Below are 12,316 nucleotides of genomic sequence, written 5' to 3'. Positions count from 1 at the left end.
TTAACTTGAACAAGAGAGGTAACACACGTGAATGACAATTATGAGTGAATGTATGAGTAATTGAACATTATGTGTTTTTGGATAGTTTTACTCCGGATTTTGAGGGTGGGGTGATGGTTTGGGTCGTACAGTTTTATTTTTGGAGCTGGGCAATGACCTAGTGACCCTAGTAACATTCCAAATATCACAGTCCATGTGTAGACAATTGACTTTAAAATGAGAGGTTGGTAGCTATAGCCTCTCATCCGTGTTAATCAGATGAATGACCCACCTTTCACTTCTACCAGCAGCCTGAATATTCTTTCAAATAATTTTTGTTCCAGACGCACATGAAACCCCGTTTGAATCCCCACCTCTTTTTCGTGCACACCCCTATAAGGTTGTGATTGGCCAGAAGTAAATTACCGACGACCCTCAAGAAGGAAGATTGTTTCAGAATCTGTATCTCCACGCCGAACTGTAACACCTGGAAGCCTGGGCAAAAAAAAAAAAGCCCGGCACATAGAGAGCTAAAAAAAGGGTCTACAGGAAGGCTGCATCTACCGATCTACCAGGGTTCCTCTGCTGGTCCTGCTTTCCTTTTTTTAACCGGAGATAACGCGAGGATAGGAGAGCAGCGCGCGCTTTGGCTGCGGACGCTGGAGCGGCGCGCGGCGGCGTTTATCATGAGTTGCCCGGACGTGATGCGCCCGCTTTACGGCCATTTCGCCCCTCACGCGCCTGGAAGCGCTGCGTTCGTCGGCAGTTTTCCGGTGAGTTATTGACTCGAATCTAATCAGAAATTTGTATACAGTTTTTTTTAAATTACCTTCATTGTTTTTTCTTGGCCAAATGCGCACTATAGAAACCTCTCCAAAAGGCGCATGTTTTGAACTTTTACACATTTACTGATACGGATTCTCTGTTGTATAAAGTCTTAGATGTTAAGAACAATCATGCACTCTGCTTAGTTGTCAGTAATGCACACATGCACATGGATAGTTATGTCAATTACGACACTGTTTGGCAAACGCTCTCTCCGATTCAACTCTGTCCCAGACTTGTGTCAGCAGTCCATCGTCTCGGCACAGGAACCTAATGGACGCCTCTGGATCAGAGGAGGTCCCAGTTTTAGGAGGGAACCCAGTGTCAGGGAGCCTGTCTTCATCCACATACTCTTCAGGTGGACAGAAAGAGAAGCAGGTGGGGGAAGCTGAGTACCTGAGCTCTCGATGCGTACTTTTTACCTACTACCAAGGGGACATCAGCAGTGTGGTGGACGAGCACTTCTCCAGAGCTCTCAGTTCCTGCACAGGGATGAATGGCAAGAGAAGAGCCAGTCAGGCCAACACAGGTGAGCCCTGAGAAGACACAAATATAGTGCATTCTATTAGGGAAGTCTCCTTTACATACACATCTCTCATATTTAGTTCCAAATAACATAGAGGTGTTTATTAGAGACTGGAATTTACCCTAAATAATTTTAGATGTGGATAAAGCAGGTTAAAATAATATTAACAGGTATTAGATAATGTTTAAAATGTTTTAAAAAAAAATTCTAAACATAATAACAAAAAAGGAGGCTGGTGCCAGTCATGTCGTTTAAGTTTATTTGTCAACTGCAACCTGCCCTAGCAACTGAGATGATCTCAAAAATTTACAAATCTCCTCAACCATTTGTGTGCTCATAGGTGGAGGTCAATCACTTATCTTTTTGACCCCTAAGAGCCTGGGTATTGGCCTCAGTAACAATACAGATGCCCTTGGCCCCCTCTCTAATTATTTCACTCTCTTTGCCATCTATATTCTACTCTTCCAATGTGGCTTCCTGCCTCACAACAGATACTATGTTTAAATATGGTGGTAAGCTCCGAGGCTCGAGGCTGTATCGCCTTCAAACAGCTCAGGCAGCGATTTATGTCTGCTGCCCCCTCCTCTGATTCAGACTACATCACCGGTGTCTTTTTTCAGAAGAATTCTAAATATAAATGTAATGGCTAAAAACATAAAATGCCCCCTGACATTCTACAAGGGCTGACGAGGCCAGTGAAAACAACTGGTGGGGTGAGAAGGCGGTAGACAGGAATAGGGGAGGGTAGCAGAAGAAGATCAGGAGAGGTGCTATGTGGTAATAGGGGGTTAGGAGGGGTTTGTTGGGTTGTACTCTTTCAGAGTGAGAGATGTCATCACAGGAGATGATTTAAAGTGGCAAAGTCCTTGTGCTGTGTTGCAAGCAGCATGAAATTGCTACCTTATATAGTTTAAGCTTATGCTCTCTGGAAAGAAGGGACAAGCTTTTCTCTGTCCTTTACTCCATGGACTACCTTAAGTCCTCTTCTCTCTCATTACGGTTTCTTATTTATCAAGTCATTCATATTCTGTCTGACAGTGTCATGTTCCATCTCTCACTGTCATCTCTCCCTGTCATGAGGCACTGTTTATTTATGTGATCTATTATAAGAACATTTGAGGTACATGAAACGCCATATGATCCAATCTGAAAGAAATGAGGTGCAATCATGTGACATGCATGACTTCACTGACAAGCAGGGATCCTAATGTGGACACAATTTGCTACTGACAGTCAGCTGCCTCCGGACCAAGCCTGTTGTTTCCCTAATGAAATCCTATATTAGCATGCCATACCATACTGTTAAAGTGATTTATTTAGTTACTAGTTGAGCAAGTAGCTGTCTTTTATCTACGGATGTCTATACAATCACAAAATGAGGCTATAAGAAAATGGGACATTTTACAATTTATTTATACCAATTTATACTGTTGCCATGTGACACATGATTAGTGTATGTACACGATTTTTTTAAATCACAGAATATAAATTGAGAACAAACTAGGAAAATGTTTTATGCTCAAGCAAATTATCAGTATGCTGCCATTACACAAAGACGCATAAAATGACAACCTTAAAGTGGGACATACTGTAAATTCAAATTGAATTGAATGTCTAAAACATTTGGACAGTTGTTAAATGTAATGTTTACATTGAACAAAATGGAGATTCTATGGAAACATCATATTCTTTTCTATACCCATTTGCAAAAACAATGGAATTTTTAAAAATTACACTTGCCCCAGCATGAAAAGAGAAAATTAGATGAAATTCTTTTGGTCTTCAATAAAATATAAAATCCTTTTGGTCTTTTGGTCTCCTATTTGCAAAAAAATGGATTTTTTAAAAATTTGACTCAGTAAATTACACTAGTGCCAGCATTAAAAAAATGAGATAAAATCCTTTTGGTCTTCTGTTATTTTAATCCTGCTATTAATAAGCACCTGCATTACAATGAAACTGCTTGTAGTCTAACTTTCTCTCTCTCTCTCTCTCTCTCTCTCTCTCTCTCTCTCTCTCTCTCTCTCTCTCTCTCTCTCTCTCTCTCTCTCTCTCTCTAGAACCAACATCTCCAAACAGTCGTAGAAATTTCCCTCCATCCTTCTGGGACAGTAATTACCCGTCACCTCCCAGTCGACCTCATTGTGACCCAACAGGGACCCCCGCATACTCTGTGGACCCTTACGCTCAAGCTTTTCATGCAGGTTTATCTCATGCCCATCCTCATGCACATCCTTCTGACTCCTGGGGCTACACCCAAAGTCAGGTGTATGGACCCCCACGGTCCCTCCATGAACTCTACTCTGCACCTGGGCTGGAGGCACACTATAGTCCCCTGCTCATGCCTGCTGTCAGGCCACCCCACCTGCCCCCCACCCTGCCTGGCCATTATGATGTAGCAAAACTGGAACCTACACCCACATGGCCAGGACTGCTCCCACCAGGAGACATGGCACTCGCACTAAACATGGACTCAGGTAGGAGAAGTTCAATTTGAGCTTCTAATTCCCAGATCAGGGAACACCAAGAGCAAAAACACCAAGTTCTTGAATGTCTTAAAGATTGAAAGATTATCACTGAAGTTCATAATAGTAGACCTAATATCGGTCTCAAAATAGTAGCCAAATTTGCAACCAAATGCAACCCTGACCAGGCAGCTACTAAGGATGTTCTAATTGCACACTGTGTCTTTCTTTATCTTGTAAGCTTAGTATCTCTAAGAGAGCGTACCTCCACTGAGTCCAATCTTGTCATGTCTCTAGTCTTACACCTTATACCTCTAGTCTGAAATTGTAAAATTTTCAAATATAGATCTAACAGTGCATTGAACCATGCAAAAACTTGAGATTTTGAGAAGAATTTGCTATGCAACTATAACTTATAGTGTGCTAGCTTGAATATAGACATTAATCTTTTCTGGATAATATACTAAAATGACAAAAATGACTAAAGTTATACTTTGACTACTCTTAGCGTTTGCTTCAAACTGAACTTTATTGGGCTCCTCCAGATAACAATAAGTTACAATAAATAAACAGGATGTTATAAGAATCTTTACCTCTTGAAGCTGTGAATAACTAACTTTTTTTTTTTAATTCTCAAATCTGATTGGTCAGATAGTGTTCAATAGTGTTCTATAACAGCAGATTTATTGAATATTAATGTGCTTGTTTCTGTATAATATTTCTGTAGTAGTAAATTACAAGCACTGGTAAGTCAGGATCTAAGCTTTATGAAAATGAATTGCTTTCCAGTTTCTTTACAACATGACAGGTCAGTTATAAAATTAACAATTAAAATTAACTAGCTTTGTGGATGGTTCACAACATTAAGCTCAACTCATAAACAGACAAAAGTATGATGTGTCCTTGATGAATAAACTAAAAACTTAGTGTTGGCAAATTGTCATGGTTTATGTTGAGTAAAACACTAGACCATGATTTTATAGGAAATTATTTAATTATTCTTTGAGGGGTAACAGTAACAGACACATTGTTCTGTATCACACCACCAACCGACATAAGTCTTAGAGCAAAAATATTTAACTTTACCTGATGTTTGGTGTAATAGTCATCACTAATGCCTGACTATTTGCTCTAATCAGCCAGACTCAGTCTTTTACTCTGCTGTAAAATCTCTGATAAAGATGACATACAGAGAATCTATAACAAAGAACAACCAGTACAATAAACTGTTGGTGCTCATTGTCGTCAAGCATCCATGGAGACCTGTCTTCCTGCATCCTTATTGACTTGTCTTTTGTGCCCATGTCTGCTTTGCACTCTAGGGCTGCAGCCGCATAAGAAAGGAAAGGAGCTCTACTGGTTTTAACGACCATCTTGATTATCAACTCATCCAATTAAAGCTCTGGAGAGCTGGAGACCGACCCATTGTAACCGAGCTCCTCTCTAACAGACCCCTTCGGCCTTGCCAGGTTTATCTGTGCACCATGGAGATAAAAAGAGGATGGAGAGAGAACAGCAGAAAAATTAGACGGACCCAGCTTTGTGCATCTGCCTTTCTCTGTAATCCTTCCACACTCTGTCTTTTTTAATCTCTCCTGTGTATTTTATTGTGTGGTGTAACAAAAAGCCTATCCAGGCTTCCAGGCCAGTCAGTTGACTTGAGAGACTTGAGTGAACAATGGAGATGCTGGATTGGAAATAAAGAAATGATAAACAATAACAAATAATTAACAAGCATGAAATAAATAAAGGTTATAGTGAATATTTCATGATATATATTACAGCTCTGTGATGGGATTTTCATATTTATCACACTTTGTATTTATATTTGTGGGATATGGAGAAAATATAAGTTGCCAAAAGGATATTTATGGTTTTTTGAAATTGTTTTTTAAAAATTATTATTAATGAAGTGTGTTATTTTAAATATGAAAGCATATCAAATGAATTCGACTACATTTGAAGGCCAGTGATTTGTGGAAGTGTACTATTGAGAAACCTTTCACATAAGTAGCTTCAGTTGGGAAATTATGTATATAAAATTTCTATGTTTTCATGTATGTCTGTATTTGTAATTTTTCATGTACAATTACTACAAAACCCTGCCCATGAAATCACATATATTATTTCATTTGTTTGACTTGTTTTCAGTTATAGAAAGCATTTGTAATATTTGACATCAACACAATATTCATTTGTCTAGAATTCTTTTTTTAACATAATTAAGTCAATGGAGGAAAAAATAATAGCAAAGGCATATTTATAGTTAAACAATGTCTATTGATGTTAGTTTTATTATACATTATTCCTGAATACTACACTCACAGTTGTTTGTTTAGGGTCTGCATGCTTTTTATTATTTCTCAAACCATTAAATTAATTCTATAATTAGTTTAGGTCAAAAAAGGAAATGTGAATTAATTACGAACTATTTTACCATCATATGACATCAGGAAAGATTGTGTTAACTTCAAGGAAAAACTAACAGCAAAACAATTAACGTGTCATGAAAAACAACACAAAAGATGTGAAATATGGGAATCAGTCAAAGTTATGTTTCAGATATGATCTTTGTTCTTTGAATTTTGCTAAAGCCATTGAATATAAGATAAATATTTGTGTTGTATTTTGCTTTTATTTATTTAAATTCACATAAATAAATTCTTTGTCAGTCTGCTTTAATTGAATAAATGATAATTTTTCTCAGACAAGTGTTTTGACATACTCTAAATCAAACATGACTGAATGTGTTGGGTTGCCAAGTTATAGAGGGTCTGAATGCCGGTGAAGGATTGGCATGTAGTGAGAAGCTGTCAGTGGTGTTGAACAAGGCGTGTGTGTGTGTGTGTGTGTGTGTGTGTGTGTGTGTGTGTGTGTGTGTGTGTGTGTGTGTGTGTTTACTGGCTCCACAGGGACAATCCATGTGCTTGAATTCGGACTACTCTAATCCGAATGTATATAGTGGTTTATTTATATTATTTATAATATATTTAGTTAATAGCATACATTTTTAGAAGAAAATAATTTTTAATCCCACTATCCGGTGTCACCCAAATGACGATGGATTCCCTATGGAGTCTGGTTCTTCTCAAGCTTTCTTTCTCTTATCACTTCATGGAGATTTTCCTTGCTTCCACTGCTTTCAGCTTGCTCATTGGGGATAAATTTAAATATTCATAAATATTTCAAAATGTAAATTTAAATAAGGGCTTTATATAAAACTGCGAACAATGTCTATTGTTAAAAACGTTCTATAAATAAAATTGAACTTTGGATTAATTTTATGAAGACACAGCTCACAACAAGATAATGTTATTATATTATTATGAAAGAAGTTGCCAGCGCCACAAAAAATCATACCACATCAGCTCACACACACCGGCATAGGAAAGAATTTAAGAGAAGACACCGCCCTCTGTTGGTAATGACGTCTATTGCTTCCTCATTGCAGATCTACAGCTACAAAAGGGATGGATTTTTTTTTACACTTTGTTGATTTATAATTTTTCTTCTCAACTGTAATAATAACTTTATTAGGTAGTGTAGGATAGTTACTGCTGTTGATTTGTGATTTTTATAAGAAGCTGTACATCAAATGCAAAAACTACTTTTTAAAGCTAGGCCTGTGTTACCACTGTGACCTGTTGGTGTCTCTCATGTTCTATAATGAAAAGAAGATGAAGAAGAAGAAAAAAAGGTTGCACTTTGTACTTTTTCAAATCACTTACAAATTACCATTAGTTAAAATTAGTAACAAAAGCTTGTTTTTTATGTTAGTTTTACATTTTTCTACAGTTTCAGAGTAGTTGTGATACAGCACTCTGTCTTTTATTAAAGCACAACTAACGCACTTTTAACATACTTAAAAATCTTTGCTCATTCAAGGTATAAGCTCAAACAATAAATATATAGAAAAGAATTCTGATAAATTTATGAAGATAAATAAATGAATGAGGAAATAAAAACCAGATTCCACACTAAACGCATGTGCTTTAGTATTAATAATTAACATGATACTAACACAAGAAGTATTCATTTTATTCTGCAACATTATTCTGCTTCTTACAACAACAAAAAAAAACCTAAAGTTTCTCATATCTATTCGTAGTATTTTTACTAATATAGCAAAACCTGTTTAGTTCTGTTTAGTTGTTTTAATTGTTGTTGACTACAAAAATCCCAACACACACACACACACACACACACACACACACACACACACACACACACACACACACACACACACACACACACACACACACACACACACGTTGTAACACAATCATAATCCCTGAAATAACAGTCACATGATTAAACCTTTCCAAAGATCACAGGTTGAGCATAATTGTAAAGATATAATATAACATCAGAATTGTAATGATTCACTGCTCAGTATTTCCTCATAATTCAGCTTATTTCACAAGAAATACTCCTGCACACAGTTCAGAATGTTTGTTGACCAAGCGTTTCCCACACATTACCACAAGCATGTGTGAGACTATGAAAAAAACAGCAAGATGACAGCAAGAGTGTTTGTGTGAATTTCTCTAGGATTTGATTGGCCAAATAAAGGCACTTGCTCTCTATGAGCTGTTAAAGCAGAACACCACACTATGACTATAAAAAAAGTTGACGTTCTAAATCTCTTATCCACTGCCATAAAAATAAATAATAAAAAAACAACTACAACAACACAGTGTGTATTAGTATTGCTACAGTTATGTGAAAGTATTAGTATTGCTACAGTTATGTGGTTTTCCTGTGAGATGTGGTGGTCTCAAACCCACTCTCTGGGTCTGTCAGTCTGAGAGTAGTTTCAGTCACATACACTGAGACTTGTGTTATTGTAAATGTGTCTGTCTCAAAAACAGAAATCCTCATGGACTTTCAGAAGAGCTAGTATCATGCTAATTAACTTTAGGAACAACGCTGTTGTTTATTCATTTAAACTTATTTCTAATCTCTCTACTAGCTAGTATTAGCATTCAGCTGTATTTGGTTGTATCATAGGAGTTTTTATTAGGTTAGCTAACAGGGCCGTGCACAGACATTTTGAGGGGCAGTGGCCTAAACCAAAAAAAGGGGCACTAAGGGGGTGGTTGCTTGTTAACACAAACTATCCAGTTATTACAAAATGTACAATTAAAAGAGAAGATAGCACACACTCAAATACATTTTAGACTTTATTGTAGATGTTAGATGTAGAACATAACAACAATTACACATTGCTGATAATAACAGAAACTATTTGCTGTTTTACATTTTTATATTTACCCCTTTTACAGCAAAACCTTTCTATTTATTCTAACCAGGGGTGTTCTTCAACCACTGTCCCTGAAATGAACGTCCTTGTTCATTTTTTGGGAACGGCAAAATTGGACGACAGGGTCCTACTGAATTTGAAAATTTTGTGAAGACCACATTGTATGTTATATTGTATTTCTTTACATGAGCAGGATCTGATGGATTTTGTAACTGAAGCAAAAACTCAAAGTCATTTCTTCCTGTTCTGCATCTGTCTCTTCCCTCTCTGTCTCATTGCATTGCTTTTCTTTCTCATTCTGAACTTTTTCTGTCTCTGGCTCAGTTCCAAGACCTACTGTACACTTTTACTCTGTTGAGTTGATTCTGAGGCAGTTTCATCTTAATATAGAGAATGAATAACAAACCTATTACAATCATATTTTAAATACAATTGTTAGGCTTTAGTGCTAATTAAATTTATGTTCTTGTAGTATTACTCTTACATTCAAATAATGTAATGACTATATTTCTTGGTATCAAACTCTAGCAAATTCAGAATCCTTTACTGTCAGCCAGTTTAAAAATACTTACCTGTAAGTGTCTGATTTGGCTGATGCTCAATGGGCTCTCCCTCACTCTCTGAGCCTGCCTCTGCCTCATCTTCAATGGAGTAATAAGTAATAGACATTTAATTTCATGTTTGCATACAGCATAAATATATATACTATGCTAATATACAGTTGCAGTTCGGGGGGGGGGGGGGTGTTTGGCAGTCTCCTGTGACAACAAGCTTGGACCCCCTTGTGGCCCACCTAAATGTGGAGTGTAAAATAGTTTTCATAAAACCAAGGTAGTTCAGATAAAGTGGTAGAAAATGAATGAATGAATGGATGAATGCTAATATACTGTACAACTCATTTAGAGCCTATGATGATTTTAGTGGGAAATATACTTACAAGAATTAAACTGACAAAGTGTCGGCTAACTGTGTTCTATATGATGATTTAGCTGCTGACTTGCTGGAGCTTTTAATCCATGTTTGCAGTGTTGAACTGCCTTTAGCAGCTCCCCTTTGCCCTATCTCTCTGTCTCTGTCTTCTTTTTAGTGTAGGCATTTTTTTTTTAGTCTTTTTTGCGGGTGGGTGGGGTGTCTACAAAGTGTGCAAACAACAGAAAATGTAGTTGTTTGTATTAGATTTGATCGAGAGTACAATAATTTGATTAGACAAACAGCTAATTCTAAGAACGTGAATATGTTGTACAAGTTGTTAGCACTAGTAGAAGACCAAGAGCAAAACATTACCGACATAAATAATAATAATAAAAAAAAAATTCACAGATTCAACCACTGTCTTGCATAGCCTAACTGTTAATGCGACAGCTTACATGAACTCTTGAACTTTCATGTCGTGTTCAGTCTCAAGAGAGCTCCGCAGACACATATTGTGAGTGATGCAGAATGCTGGGTGGGGAACAGGGGCACCTCAGTCGATGAGGGCAGAGGGGCAGTGGCTCTGGCCACCCGGCCACCTCCCTGTGCATGACCCTGTTAGCTAACATTTATGAGACAATTGTTGTTGCCAGTTAACCTTGGCTAATTCCTAATTCTTGAAAGGTTAGCTAGTGATTAGCATGCTGTAGCTTTGTATTATTAAAGATTTTATCATTCTAGCTGTTACATCAGCTTTATTACTAAAGCTTTATTTTTAGTAACAAAACTTTTTACAGTTTACTTTATCGTTTTCACATTGTTTATTGGTTATTTGATGAAAGAGACACTAATTTGCTATCAGTACTTAAAATCAGTGTGATTTTTGTGGCTGATGTTAAAGTTTGTATTGTTTTGTTAATCTTTCTTATAATTTCAATTTACTTAAGTAAATGTAGGAGGCTTTAAGATTTTTCCGACTTTCGGAAATAGAGTTTATCTAATAATGATCTAGTAATATCAGTTTGGATACTCTTACCACTTCAGGACACCAATGTGTAAAACAAATAATCTGTTCATTTGATTCTCAGAGAGAATCAGAAACAAACAGGATGTCTGATGTAGTTAAAACCTATTCCAAGAAACAGAGAGAGAAGACGTAGGCGTCTTACCAGTACTGCTTGAAACAGCACACTGAAACCATTGGTACAAACAATATGACAGTGTTTTATTATGTAGATCTTCTTTCTCTATTAATAAATGTGTTAGTAGGTTTTAAGAGCTGATATTTAACAAATCATGAATGAGCGTGAGACAGTAATCCCTTTCAATTAAAAGAAATCAATACTGCATTATAATGATGACGCATCAGCATAATACATAATTACCTACAGTCACAGCATGCTAAAACAAACCTTTAGAGAACACATTAAATTCACAAAACAAACTAACACTTATCACTTAAGTTAATAAATATATACTAACTACTTTGGTCACAACTGTAATGTCATTAAAAACTCATATCTATACATTACTGATCAATTTTTTGTACTGATGTGCAAATATAAGATTTAAAAAATATGAATGTATTTATAATTTCCCACATAACATCACCATATGTCTTAGACATATAGTGCCCATATTGTCAGCACATTTTCACTGAAAAAAGTGCCATGTTTCATAATTGTTGACTTTACCATACATACTCGTACATGATCCTTGATTGTAGGGTAGGGAGTCTAACACATTCTTCTGTGTATTAGATATTTTACAGGTATGTCATTTTTCTTACACCAAAGTAGAACATATGGCCTAGGACTCATGTGAATGTATACTGCCCTTCTGTCCTGTCATTTTGTGAGATACTGTGGTGGTGTGCTTGCTCTCTCTCTCTCTCTCTCTCTCTCTCTCTCTCTCTCTCTCTCTCTCTCTCTCTCTCTCTCTCTCTTATGATTGTGGTTTGAAGCATACTGCACCTGACTATATAGGGGAATATAGGGGAAAGCTGGCACAGCTGTAGCATTTCTCAATAGTCACATGCTTGTTTTCTCTAAACACAAGTACACAACTTTGTCTTTTTCCATTCGTGAAAAAGTTCATCACATTTCTTGAAAGAGATATTTGTTAAAAAATATCTAAATAGAATAAAAGAATAAAATAAATAACATTTTGTGACAGATTATGGTCAGATTGTTAGCAAGATTATGGTTAATAATGGGCATAAATTCAGCAAATTGTAACAAACCTGCATCTTTCTTCAGAGGAGCTTCAGACTGTTGAGATGTAGTATAAGGTGGCATAATGGTAACTAATGCTCATGAATCATAGAAATATATGTTTTAAATGATA

The 12,316-nt window shown here is 36.6% G+C and overlaps 1 protein-coding gene across 1 annotated transcript; it reads left to right on the top strand.

Moving 5' to 3' along the window:
- Nucleotides 1–395: 395 nt before the first annotated feature.
- Nucleotides 396–6,466, top strand: vgll2b (vestigial-like family member 2b). Its single transcript, XM_027143075.2, has 4 exons — nucleotides 396–752; nucleotides 1,039–1,333; nucleotides 3,391–3,807; nucleotides 5,118–6,466. Exons 1-4 carry the CDS (start codon nucleotides 666–668, stop codon nucleotides 5,159–5,161), a joined length of 843 nt encoding a protein of 280 aa, XP_026998876.1. The 5' UTR covers nucleotides 396–665; the 3' UTR covers nucleotides 5,162–6,466.
- The last annotated feature ends 5,850 nt before the right edge of the window (nucleotides 6,467–12,316 follow it).

Source organism: Tachysurus fulvidraco, chromosome 12, assembly GCF_022655615.1.
Source record: "Tachysurus fulvidraco isolate hzauxx_2018 chromosome 12, HZAU_PFXX_2.0, whole genome shotgun sequence".
NCBI lineage: Eukaryota > Metazoa > Chordata > Actinopteri > Siluriformes > Bagridae > Tachysurus > Tachysurus fulvidraco.
This window is presented reverse-complemented; position numbering and strand designations above follow the sequence as displayed.

Bases quoted from the DNA above. Each gene is read 5' to 3' on its own strand.
- vgll2b (XM_027143075.2), top strand. From the start codon at position 666: ATGAGTTGCCCGGACGTGATGCGCCCGCTTTACGGCCATTTCGCCCCT. The intron at 753-1,038 runs GTGAGTTATTGA...ACTCTGTCCCAG, and splicing joins CGTTCGTCGGCAGTTTTCCG to ACTTGTGTCAGCAGTCCATC. The intron at 1,334-3,390 runs GTGAGCCCTGAG...CTCTCTCTCTAG, and splicing joins AGCCAGTCAGGCCAACACAG to AACCAACATCTCCAAACAGT.